Below are 12,320 nucleotides of genomic sequence, written 5' to 3' on the forward strand. Positions count from 1 at the left end.
GGAACAACGCTGCACTTGTATGAGGTCTTCCCTTTGAAAACCAGATACTCCCTGAGCTATGGAAACCCAACTGCTGGCTGAGCGTCAAGACGTTATTATTACAATCATCCGGCCCGATTCCAGCCACCATGGCAGGACAATGTCCCTTTGAGGCCGTGCGGAGGACTCGCCTCCTGTCCACCCTCTCCCACAGGCAGGGCCCTGGCTGTACCTATGCGTCCGCGGGACTCCTGCCCAGAGGAGCTCTGCTCATCGGTCTGTCTCATCGGGTGGAGCCCGAAGGAAATGCGTCCAGGTGTTGCTTGACTGCCTCCTGTCCTGTCTCACGTCTCCACCGTGCTGGGACCTCAGGAACGACTTAGGTCTGCTTGGGGGAAATTTTCGGGTGTGAAAAAGTCTTCAAAGACACGAAGACCACTGGGGCCTCTTAGCCATCCTGTCATGGGCTGCGTGCCTCGCTAACATCACTATGAAACGGGGCCCATGGAGGGCATGCCCAGTGCCTGGAGCCCTCGCTGGTTCACTGACTGGCAGCTGGGGCAGAGAGTGGGGCCTGCAGGCTCCTGACCACCAGCTGCTACGTAGCGAGGCCATAGAGCGTCTTGTTCTTGGTCCCACTTTATTCCCAAGCTTTTGGTGTTATTTGATCATCAGTTTTATGCCATAAAGATCCTGATTTTATTAGGAAAAAAAAAAAAAACCAACAAACATAATCTTGTGGAAGTGCAAGGCAGGATCACCTTCCCATGAAACCCTAGAGCCAGAGCCTTGAGGCTTGAGACAGGCCTGTGCATGCTCAGTCGTGTCCTACTCTGCGACCCCAGGGACTGCAGCCCAGCAGGCTCCTCTATCCATGGGACTCTCCAGGCAAGAATACTGGAGAGGGTTGTCATTCCCTCCTCCAGGGGATTTTCCCGACCCGGGGATTGAACCCGCCCCTCCTGAGTCTCCTGCAGGTGAGTTCTTTACCAGTGGGCCACCTGGGAAGCCCGAGACAAGCCTCCCTCTCCTGTTTGCTTCTGCTGTCGCTGCTGGGCAGCCTGAGGAGTGGACGGGGCAGGACGCGCCAGGCAGTGAGGGCTCCACGGTTCCTGAGTTCACCTGGGTACGTCAGGGTTGGGTCTTCACCCTACAGGTGCCCTGATCCCACCGGGGGGTCGGCTCCAGGCAACAGGCACATGGAGGGAGGGGGTGTCCTCCTGCTGCCGGTTCGACGGCGCTGGGACCCCAGCTTGGTCTTCAGGATCAGGGACACCCGAGCAACATAAGGGATTAGGCAGGCTCAGCTCTAAGAGGCTCTGCTGGCCCCAGGGAAGCACAGGTGCTTGGCTGGGGCCCAGGGCATGCAGAGCTCCCAGAGCCCTTGGGGCAGGCCTGGAAACCCGAGAGCCCTCCAGGAGCTGGTGATGGAGGAGTGGGCTGGGGGAGGGCAGACGGGGAGACAGCGGGGGCGGCAGTGGGGGAGCAGGGGGTGGTTTGCAGGGGGTGGACCCGCTGCGCTCCCTGACAGACGTCAGACCCAGGTCTGGAGGCTGTGGCCCACCTGTCCTGAGGCCGGGCACCTCGCGGTCTCCTCCCTCCCAGGGTTGCCCCAGAGACCTAACAGGTCAGCAGGAGGAGGACCCTGGACCCTTGGGGGCAGGACGCACACTGCTGTCCTCTCCGTCCCCAGGCACTGCAGGAGGTCAGGTCCAAGGGGTGCGGTCCGCGGCCATGGGGATAGGGTGTTGGTTCCAGCAGAGACGCCTCCTAACGGGGCCAGGCCAGTGGTGTGGCGTGCCGTGGGACCTTGGCGCGATGGTGGGGGCAGGACAGGGACACTCATGGGGCTGTCTGGGCTCGGTCACCTCAGGCCCAACCTGCTGGCCTGCTCGCTGGGGTGGAGGCACCTCCCAACCTGTTTCTGGCAATGACCTGGACCCAAGGGTGTTCTGAGTGGGACCAGCGGGCTGGGCCCAGGTGAGGGCACCCAGGGACCCTGGGCCAGGCAGGGGAGGGAAGTGGCTTCCAGGGAACTCAGGGACAGGTAGGGACAGCCCCGAGCTGGCAGGAGCGTCTCGTGGAGGACCCGTCAAGGATCAGATGCTTCCGAGAATGACGTGAGCTGGGCGGCCCGTGACTGGAGCAGGGTGCCCGAAACCTGAGCAGGGTCCGCAAGGCTCAGTCACATGGCCTGGCAGCCCTGGCCCCTGGATGAGTACACTGCTCAGCCAACTCACGAGTTCCTCTTGGAGAGCCTGGGGCCGCCTGGCAGCTCTGAGTCAGGCGATGAGTGGTGGGTGAGGGTCTCGGGCCCAGTGCGGGGGCCTGCTTCAGGCCAAGGCATCACCCACGTCTGAGCTACCGCCTGACATGTGTCCACACACCCTGACCTGCAGGTGCTGCCTGATGCCAGCTGTTGTTACAGGAGATCTCCATTTGGAGGGATCCTGGACGCACCTGGCGGGTACCTGTTCAGCCAGGCCTCTGGCCACAGGAAAGCATGGCTGAAGCACGTGTGGGGTGGGTGCTCCCTGCTACCCACCCAGGGATGCTGGGGGTCCCAGCAGGGCTGTGGGATGCTGGGGGCACCCTTGGCCTACAGAGGTTATGAGTCCTCAGCACAGCCCTGGGGGACAGGTCACTCTCCTGTCTTATTATCTACCTCCCCAGGGACCCAGAACGTTGGGGACAGCACCCCAGGGGGCTGGAGGAATACCTCGGTGGCTGGAGGGCTTGGCAGTTGAGGGCGAGGCAGGGGAGGGTGGGGGCTGGCTTCGGCATTGGCAACTCCTCTCACATCCCTGCACAACCTGCAGCCATAAGCCGAGGAGCGCAGGACGTCCTGGGGGTAATTGTAGGTTACACGAAGCAACCGAGGAATTAAAGTCATATTTTCATTGCACCATAAAAACATGCCAAGGCGCAGGAGAGCACCTGGCCTGTGGGCTTCTGGCCCCTCCCTGCGCCCTCCGGGGGGAGGGGCGGGGCGGGGCGGGGCCGGGCCGGGTAGCAACTGTGGAGCCAGGCAGGCCTGAGGGACGCCCAGGACAGGACCCGTGGCGGGCCAGCTCAGGCGTGAGACCGGAGAGCACGTGGGAGCCTCCGCGAGCGCGGGGCGCAGGTAGAGGGGCCTGGGTCCACGCGGCCCGCCCCGCTGGAGCCCCCAGAGCAGGGTACACTGGGACGGGTCCACTCTGCGGCCCTGCGGCTGGCGAAGGGGCTAGGCCCCGGCCCGTGACCGCGCTGGGTGGCGGGACGCGGCTGAGCCCCGCGCTGGGGAGGGGCCTCCAACAGGCGGCGCCCCAGGGCTGGCCCGAGCACCATGAGGGGGTTCTGCTCTCCATTCGGCGGCCACACCAACCATGTCAACCGGCCCGGACGTGGACGCCGCAGGCACAGCTGGAGCAAGGCCGCCCAGCTGGGGAAAGGGGTTGCGGGGCACCGAGGTGAGGTGGCCGCCCAGCTGCGTCACCCGGAGTCACGTGAAGCGGTGAGGCCGCTTGCATCCCTCGCCGGCCCCACGCGGTCGGCCCGGCGGCCCGGACCCAGCCAACCCCGAGCCGGCGGAGACCACGCCCAGAGGAGAGGCCCCGCCCACCTGGTCGGCTGACTCGTAGACCCCGAGCCTGCGGAGGCCACGCCCGGCAGGGAGGCCACGCCCACCTGGTCGGCCGACTCGTAGACCCTGAGCCGGCGGAGGCCACGCCCCGCGGGGGCCACGCCCACCGCCGGAGCCCCTCCCACAGCACCGCCGGCCGGGCGATCGACGGTCGGCTGCTCTTGCCCGAGGCCCGGCCCTCGGTGTCTCGCTTGGGCGTCTGCGGCGGCCGCGCGCGCTTCACGCGAGCCCATCCAGGCGCAAAGACATTCCTTTGTTCGCTGACAAGCAGGGTCCCACCCAGGGCTCCCGGGCGGCAGACTGAATGATGTTTTCTTAGGGAAGACACGAGATTAACTGCCGCTAAAGCCCCAGCGCAACGCAGGGCCCCGCCCGGCCTGTCAGCGCCGTCTCTCCGCCTGACTGACAGGTGCCGGGGGCCTCGCTCCCCGTCGGCCTCCGTGCGCGGGATTAAGCCTGAGCCCGGCCGACAAGCTGGCTGGGGCCCCGGGGGAGCGGGCCGCTCGGGGGACGGGGCTTCAGCGCCGGCCACCGCCTATCACCGGCCACGCCGCTGGCGGTGGCTCTGCACAGAGCCCGTGTTCCCGGGAGCGGAGCGAGGTGCCCCGTGGCGGGGCTGCTGGGGGCCCCCGACCCCGCGCTCCCCCACCCCAGCGGCCCACTGCCGCCACCCACAAGCCGCCACCCCTGCGCCCACGCCGGGGAGGTGACGGGCCTGTGGGAGACATCACAGGCCGGGAACGCTTCCGGAAGACAGCCTCTTTATTTGCGCCGGGTGATGCCAGGGGCTCAGACATGGGCAGCCCGCGGGGGGTTTCCGCACAGGTCCTCATCATCTGGCAGGGTCCGGGGTGCGTGGTGCCGGCCTGGGCCATCCTTGCCGGGCGCTCGGCGTCAGTCCAGTGTCCTGCCCAAGATGAGCGTCAGTGTGGGGCGGCCTGCGTCCCCACACCCACCCACACGGAGGGCCCCTGGGGGGTAGGATGAGAGAGCAGGCAAGGGCGGCCCTGCGCCATCAGGTGGGGCATCGTTGTTAGAAATGCCATGAGTCGATGAGGCTCCTCAGAGGCTGTCACAGGGCTTTGTGAAGAAACCAGTGTCTGAGTGCCTAGGAGAGGCCGGGGCCTGGCCCGCTAACCCTCGGCCACGGCTCAGCCTGACGCATCAGATGCCTGCAGGCATCTTCTGGGCGCTCACTGCTCTGTCCACAGCCCCCCGGGGCCCTGGGGACCCCAACCCAGGAGGGGGTGAGGGCCGGGTGAAGCCCCTCCAGTTGACAGGCAGAAAGGCCCGGACCACAGGCACCCTGTAGGCCAGGGGCAAGAAGGGGTTTCCTCCAAGCAGAGGCTCAGGACCAACGGCACACCAGGGCTTCCGGCTGCCCACCCGGCTGGCTGTGCCAAGCCTAACACAGCCAGACTGAGAGTCCGCTTTCTGAGCAGAGGGAAGGGACTTGGCAGCCCTGGGCGGGGCAGGCGGGGCGGGGGAGGCCGCTTCCCCACCCTGTGTCCCCGCCCCGCCCCCGGGGACAGGCCGCATGCGCACCTGGCCTCCAGACACCCTGCTTGGCAGCAGTCAGGCCGGGGTCTGGAGGGTCCAGTGGAGGTGGGGCCCTCAACGGCCTCCCTTCTCAGCTGTTTGTCTGGCCACAGTGGCCCGGGCGCAGGGCCCACTTGCCTGAGGTCACCTGCAGCTGGAGAGCAGTTGGCGGTGGCACCCAGCCCCCCTCAAACACAGGACCGGCCCCTCACGCACACCTGGCCATGGGGGCAGCAGTGGGCCGAGCGCCCTGGGCTGTGGATGGCCGCCTAGCCTCAGCAGCCGGTTACTGTGGGGTCCAGGCCAGAGCGCTTGGAGATGCGGAGCTTGGCCACCTCCTCCGCACAGGTGGGGTGGATGCCCACTGTCCGCATCAGCTGCTGGTAGGAGGCCCCACACCTGCACGCCGGGACGGGGGTGGAGGGTGAGTTAGTGCAGGGAGGCAATGTTTGTACACCCACCCGCCCCCCCGGAGAAGTCACCAATGGCAGGACTTGGGGGAGGGCCCGGAAGTCAGTCTCCTCACTGCCCTCCAGCCCCGGCCCCCACCCTCTTCTACAGCCGGCAGCCAGGAACACCTGCCATCTCCACCTCCCACCTGCCGGCCTGGCCCCCTACTGCCCCCTGCTGCCCCCAGGCCCACACGGCCCTCCATGAGTCCAGCCCGCTCCCCTGTGCCATACTGCCTCTGACAGCCCTCACCAGCTGCCCGGCCCCTTCACTCCCAGCCCTGCCGGAGCGGCCACAGCACAGATCCCGGGACCCCACTGCAGGTCTGGCCCCAGAGGATGTGTGCCCGCTAGGCGGCCCTCCCGGTACATGCGATGCCAAGCTGCTCCCGACCGCCTGGGCACGCATTCTGAGGAGAGAAGACCCACAGGGACCCCTTGGCCAGTCGAGGACACAAGCCTGTCCCAGAGATGAACATGGCCACACCCCAGGTGACTGGACCTGGCCCGTCGGGTGGATGCTGTCTGAAAACACCACTCCACGGACGAGTGGCCTGACACAGCAAACTCGACAGCCCAGCGGCCTGCGAGTGGCGTATCAGCTGACATTCCTGTGGACTCACTTGATCCCCAGGGCAAATCCCTGAATAACTTCGCCTGCGTTGGGGCCGAGGAAGTGCAGGCCCAGCACCAGCTGTGGGGGCTCCCGCAGACACACCATCTGAAAGGCACATGGTCAGTAGGGGTGGCAGGGGCCCGTGTGCCCAGGCCAGGCCCATAGGGACGCTCACCTTTATGTAGCACTGAGATGCATCCCGCTGGGGGACAGTGAACTCCAGTGGTTTATAGAACGCGTGGTAAACCTGGGCACCAAGACAGGGATTCCCGGTTCAGTGGCTGCAGCACAACAAGCCCCGGGATCTCCTCGAGCTGGTCAGGCTGTGGGTGCGGCAGGGGAGCCGCAACCACCCACTGGGCCTGTAGGCTTCGATCCGGGCTGAGGACAAGGCCCCGCTGGCCTGGAGGCAGCCTGCGCCCCTGGGCACCGCAGCCTGTGGCCAGGCCCAAGACTCTGGAGAGCTGCGGCAGCGAGGCAGGCTGCCCTCTGACCTGCCTCAGAGCCCGGGGCGCAGAGCAGGCCTGGGCACCACCCAGGCGGACGCTGCCCAGGCTAGCACTGGAGGGGGGCCGGCTGCCTGTCCCGTCTCCCTGGGGCCCCCAGTGCTCTCCAGGCCCTCACTCCAGCCAGCAGGGGGGCAGGCACAGCCCCCACCGACTGCCGGACAAAGGCTTTCAGCGCCCGAGAAGGGCCGACAGCGGGGTTGGGGCTGCGGCTGCGTAAAAAATGAGCAGGGCGCTCACATGTGCTGCACAGCCATTATTAATTAATGCAGCTTCAGAGAATATTGTTCTAACGAAGACAGGATTGAAAAGAAAACAAACAAAGGGCATTTGGCCATTCAACATTGTGAAACATAAAACAACATCACGGAATGCCACGACACACGTCCCAGGGCCCTTGTGATGAATTAAACAAAAATAGCAAATAAAGCACAGTTGATGGAGGACGGGGCAGGCCCTGGAGCCCAGGGCTCGCTCCCAGAGGGAAGCTGGCCATGCTGGTGGCCACGTGGGGTCCAGTGGCTCCCGGCCCGCCTCCAAGCTGCAGCCAAAGCAGACCCCAGAGGCACCCGTCTGGTGACCAAGCCCTCCCTCCGGGTGACGCCCATGCTGGGCTGGCAGAGGCCCGTGAGGACAAGAAGTGGGCAGGAGGGCAGCGGGGGAGGCGGGCAGAGGGCAGGAGGAGACTTTCCAGATGGAGGGAGACACATACCCCACTGAGGGGGCCGCTGCTCCAAGGCCCCCCTGGTCCCTGCCATGCCTGCCGACATCCCCAACCTGTCACACCTGTTGTGTGGGGCCCCATGCCGCCCTGCCGAGCCTCAGGCCCCGGGATGCAAGGCTCCAATATTCCCGCTTGCCCTCCGGCGTCTGTGGGGGCGGCCGTCACCGGGGTGGGGGCCACGGGGGCCTGCATGCTGCACCCCACCCCCGGGCCTGGACTCACCTCCACGTGCTCTTCTCCATGGCGAGCCACGGCTGCCTCCTCTGACAGCCCCACGCAGCCGTACTCCAGCGGGGTGAAGACAGTCGTGGGGACCTGGAGGGCAGGCCTGCATCAGGCAGGCTCCTGGGGGCCCAGGGCGAAGACCCCCCAGGGACAGTGAGTGTCCGGTCACGCATGCATGCTTGCACACACGCACACGCTCGCACACACACACACGCTCACACTCACACGCTCACACACACGCACATGCCCCCAGAACGAGCTGTAGCCTTGCGCAGGCTGGGCGTGGCTGTGGCGAGCAAAGGTACTCACGCTGCTGTAGTCCATCAGGTCTGAGGTCCGGCCGCTCAGCCGCTGGGCCAGGAGCCGCCCGGCCATGATGGCCGTGGGCGTCAGCTCCGGCCGCCCCTGGAAGCAGGGAGCACGGGTTACTCCAGCACGGCTCATGGTGGGGGCGCCACCTTCCCGAGACCCCCCAGATGCAGGTTGCCTCTGTTGCTCTTGCGTGCTCCCCTCTGTCCCACCCTGGAGAGCTGCCAGTCTCCCTGGAAGAGGGGGTGGGCTGCTAACGAGCCCGGCCACGCCAGCCACGCTGGCCAGACTAGCGGCACCTCCCACATCCACCGGGGGCTTCTCTCGGGACCCTGCTTCATGCCAGTGCCCTTGGAGAGCGTTCCCACAGCAAAGCCCATGTGAGACCCGCCGCCATGCACTAGATCCCATTGGCTGGGGTTCGGGCTAAGACAGGCCCAAGGAGCACCCGTGGGCCCCGACACACAGCTGGTCCGGCACGCCAAGCCCAAGACAGCCCGGATAGGACCGCATTCCGTGGAGGCCCCTGCCCTGGGCGTCCTGCCCTGGAGCAGAGCTGCCACAGCCCAGTGTCCCCTCATGCGCCAGCCTGGGACTGGGGGCTGATCCCCCACAACAGTGGGAAACACCCATGACCGACGTTCTGGAAATGACAGGGATCGGCAGCGAGAAAGCACCCGCCTGACTGACACACACGTGGCCCACACAGCACACACATCTCCCTGAGCCACGGCGCCCTTGCTGGACCCTGGGGGTGAATGCCTCTGACCGCTGAGTGACTTTTAGTCATGACTTTTAATCAATGGTCTTCCCAGGTGGCTCAGTGGTAAAGAACCCGCCTGCCAATGCAGGAGATGCAGGAGACACAGGCTCAGTCCCTGGGTCAGGAGATCTCCTGGAGGAGAAAATGGCAACCCACTCCAGTACTCTTGCCTGGGGAACCCAATGGACAGAGGAGCCCGGCGGGCTGCAGTCCATGGGATCACAGAGTCTAACACGACTTAGCGACTGGGCACACACGCGTGTTTTAATTAACACACAGCACTGCCTAAGCAGCCAGGCCCCAGGGCAGCGAGCATGCATGAAGCTTCGTCCACAGCACTGGGCTGACAGGGTGGCCAGGGTCAGAGGGACAAGGAGCAGGGGGCGCCGGCCATACCTCTGCCACATCACCGATGGCATAGATGTGGGGGACGGAGGTGGTTTCCTGGGCATCAACGAGGATCTTCCCAGTGACGGGGTTCGTATGCACACCAGCCTTTTCCAAATTCAGACTTGCGGTTTCTGGAACTCGGCCTGAAGGACACAGAGCAAGGTGGAAGGTTTCCATGAGAGGTTCTGATCAAGATTCCGGGTTTATTTAAAGCCCTTCTCAGAAAGTCCACTTAGAATTGGCGAGACACCAAGCACTGACAGTGCCAAGGGCCTCAGACATGTATGCACACACACGCATGTGTGTGCACACACCTGCACGCACGTGTGTACACATACACGCACGTATGTGCACGTACATGTGCGCACGCGTGCAAACGTGTACACACGTTGCACAGGTGCTCGCGTGCATGTGCGTGCACACACCTGCACACACATGTACGCACGCGTGCAAACGCGTACACACGTGCTGCACAGGTGCGCGCGTGCATGTGCGTGCACATGTGCACGCACATGCACTACACCCATACAGTTTGCACACATACACACGCAATGTGTACACACACTTTTTATGTACACATGCACGTGTGAGTACACGCACACACACATCTGCACAGAAAACGAAAGGACAGTGCAAGAACAGGAGGAAGTGGGGTGTGTGTGCAGAGTCTGGAATAAGAAATCCTAAACACAGCCTATGACACAATTTTGGTTTTTTAAATTATACACAGTTAAGAGTCATACATATTCAAAAAATAAACGTGGGAAAAAAACCCTATAACCGATGAACAACCAAAAGGGCTTATTGGTTTTTTGTTTTAATTTTTTACTTTTTTTTTTCAAAAATATTTACTTATTTGGCTGCACCAGATTGTATTTGCAGCACGTGGGATATTTAGTTACGGTACGCAGCATCTTGGTTGTGGCACGAGGGATTTAGTTCCTTGACCAGGGATCGAACCTGTGTCCCCCGCATCGGCAGGTGGATTCTCAACCACTGGACCACCAGGGAAGTCCACAAAGGTGCCTGGGGTAACAGATAACTCGCTCGGGAGACCTGGGGGGCCCACCCTGGAACTGTACCTCTGCAGGTCACGTCTCAGAAAGTGAGAGGACGTGTCACTCAAAGAGGACGTTCAAGCCCCATAACGCTGACTTTGTGCGGGAGAGCTGTGATTTCTTTCGAAGGTGCCTGGCTCTGACAACAGAATTGTGTAGCAGCAGCAGCCAGGCGCGACATGCCCCCAGCCCCTGACCAGATCCCTAAGCCCCTCCCCACTGATGGCTGCACTCCAAGGGCCAGGGACCCCAGGTCACGTGGCAGAGTGACGCAGGCGAAGGGCCAGCTTGGCTGCACACACAGCCCGATGGGGCCACACAGCCTTCGAGGCATAGGCCTGAGGGCAACTCGGAAACTCCGGCCTGTCCCTGCGTGCACCCCTTGGTGGGTCAGGGCATCTCAGGGGCCCTCAGGTGGCCTCCCTGGTCCAGGGCGCCCCCCCCAACACTCCTGGAGTCCCTGCCCTCTACCTGCCAGGTCACCCCACCTGCCAGGAAGCTGCCTGTGAAGGACAGGCAGTGCCTCACGTCCCCAGCCCCTGGCAAGGACGTCCCCCTGATGCCCGAGGAGGGTGAGCCGATCCAGAGGAGGCAGATGGTGCGCTCAACCGCATCCTGCCCAGGGTCCAGGACAGACCCCCGCTGCCGGCAGCCCCAGCTTGAGGCGTCCAGGGCTGGCAGGCACAGCCGCCCGTCCTGGGGGGCCATCAGCTTGTGGACTCCGCCCTTGGAGAGAGGCCTGGAGGGCGCAGTGCTGGGCGGACACCCCAGCACTGCCAGCCGGTGTGCTCACAGCCTGGGGCCTCGTTCAGACGACAAGGCCTCTTTGAGTGGGGGTGGTGGGGGGGGCAGTGGGCACCCCGTCTTCCCGGGACTGGGCGGGGGATCCGGAGGCGGGAGGCTCGGCTTCAAAGGCACAGATCCCACAGCTCCCACGGCTCAGGCCCCCGGGGTCGGCAGGGGCTGGTGGAGCCAGGGAGGGGAGCCTTAAGTCTCCAGCTGCTGTCCCCGCGGGAAGTCAAAACACAGGCTCAGCTAAACCTCCTTCTCAGCAATGACTCCGGCTTGGCCCCAGGGATCAGGGGCTGAGGGCTGGCGCCCTTCTCCAGCAGACCAGACACGGGCCCACTAGGACAGGAGGGCCCCGCCTCTGACCACACCGATGCTGGCGCTCCAGCTCTGATGGAGGCCCATGAGCCTGTAGAGTGTGACGTGCCACCTGCCAACATCCTGCCCGGGGCCTGGGGGCCCAGCGGGCACCTGGGAACGGGTTGGACCGTGCTCCGGCAAGGAAGAAGTGGGCCCCACGGGTGGGATGGGGGGCATCAGTGCTGCAGGCAGGGGCTCCTCGATCAGCCCCTGGGTTCCTCCCCAGGTCCTGGGCCCTGAGCTTCCCAGTACACTGGGCCGGGCTGATGAGCCACAGGCAAAGCGGGCAGCACCCGGGCCAGGCACTCCGACACGGCCACGCTGCCCGCAGCTCACCCCTGCACCCCGCCCGGCTGGTCACAGGAGGTCAACAGTGCTTCTTCCCGGGCCTGTGGTAACCATGGTAACTGCACACCTTGCAGAGACTAACAAACCACATCTCAGGTCCCCGAAGAAACAGAGATAAACTTGAAGGCAGAAGCAGGAGATGGCGGCCACGCTGGCCCCCGTGGTCCATCTTGAAACCAGGATTCTCTAGGACGCGCTGTCTACGTAAGTGGGAAGGTACGTGGAATGTGTAAGCCAGGCCACGGGCACAGAGAATAACGCTGGACAATGCCGGTGGCGAGCTTCCAGGACCAACCGTGCAGGAAGGGAGGCCCTGGACAGGGGCCACGGACGGCGGATGGGCCCCGGCCTCCGCCACACTGCCCCGTGTTCTCCGAGCCGGGGGTCATGCTCCCCGTCAAACAGGCCCGGAGCCCCAGAGGCAGACGGAGACGGAGAACGGGTGGGGCGGGGGGCCCAGCGGCCGGCTGCTTGGACGTCCGCTCAGACCGGGCTGGGCTTGAACGGCAGCGGTCATGCCATCCTCCACGGCCTCCCCAAGGGCAGGCAGTCCTCCCCAGTGATGGCTCACACGCCACCCTATCCAGCCCACAGGCCGCCCACTCCTCACCCCGGCGTGGGGTTGGCAGCTGGTCCCTGGGGG

General features: G+C 64.5%; 1 protein-coding gene across 1 annotated transcript in view; it reads right to left on the minus strand.

Moving 5' to 3' along the window:
- Positions 1–4,345: 4,345 nt before the first annotated feature.
- TXNRD2 (thioredoxin reductase 2) overlaps positions 4,346–12,320 on the minus strand; it is a 28,061-nt gene continuing 20,086 nt past the window's right edge. Inside the window, 7 exon segments of the mRNA NM_174626.3 lie at positions 4,346–4,508; positions 5,359–5,539; positions 6,213–6,310; positions 6,381–6,452; positions 7,658–7,750; positions 7,970–8,065; positions 9,129–9,265. Of these exon segments, the coding sequence (NP_777051.1) occupies positions 5,410–5,539; positions 6,213–6,310; positions 6,381–6,452; positions 7,658–7,750; positions 7,970–8,065; positions 9,129–9,265 (626 nt within the window). The 3' untranslated portion in view covers positions 4,346–4,508; positions 5,359–5,409.

Source organism: Bos taurus, chromosome 17 (assembly GCF_002263795.3).
Source record: "Bos taurus isolate L1 Dominette 01449 registration number 42190680 breed Hereford chromosome 17, ARS-UCD2.0, whole genome shotgun sequence".
Taxonomy (NCBI): domain Eukaryota; kingdom Metazoa; phylum Chordata; class Mammalia; order Artiodactyla; family Bovidae; genus Bos; species Bos taurus.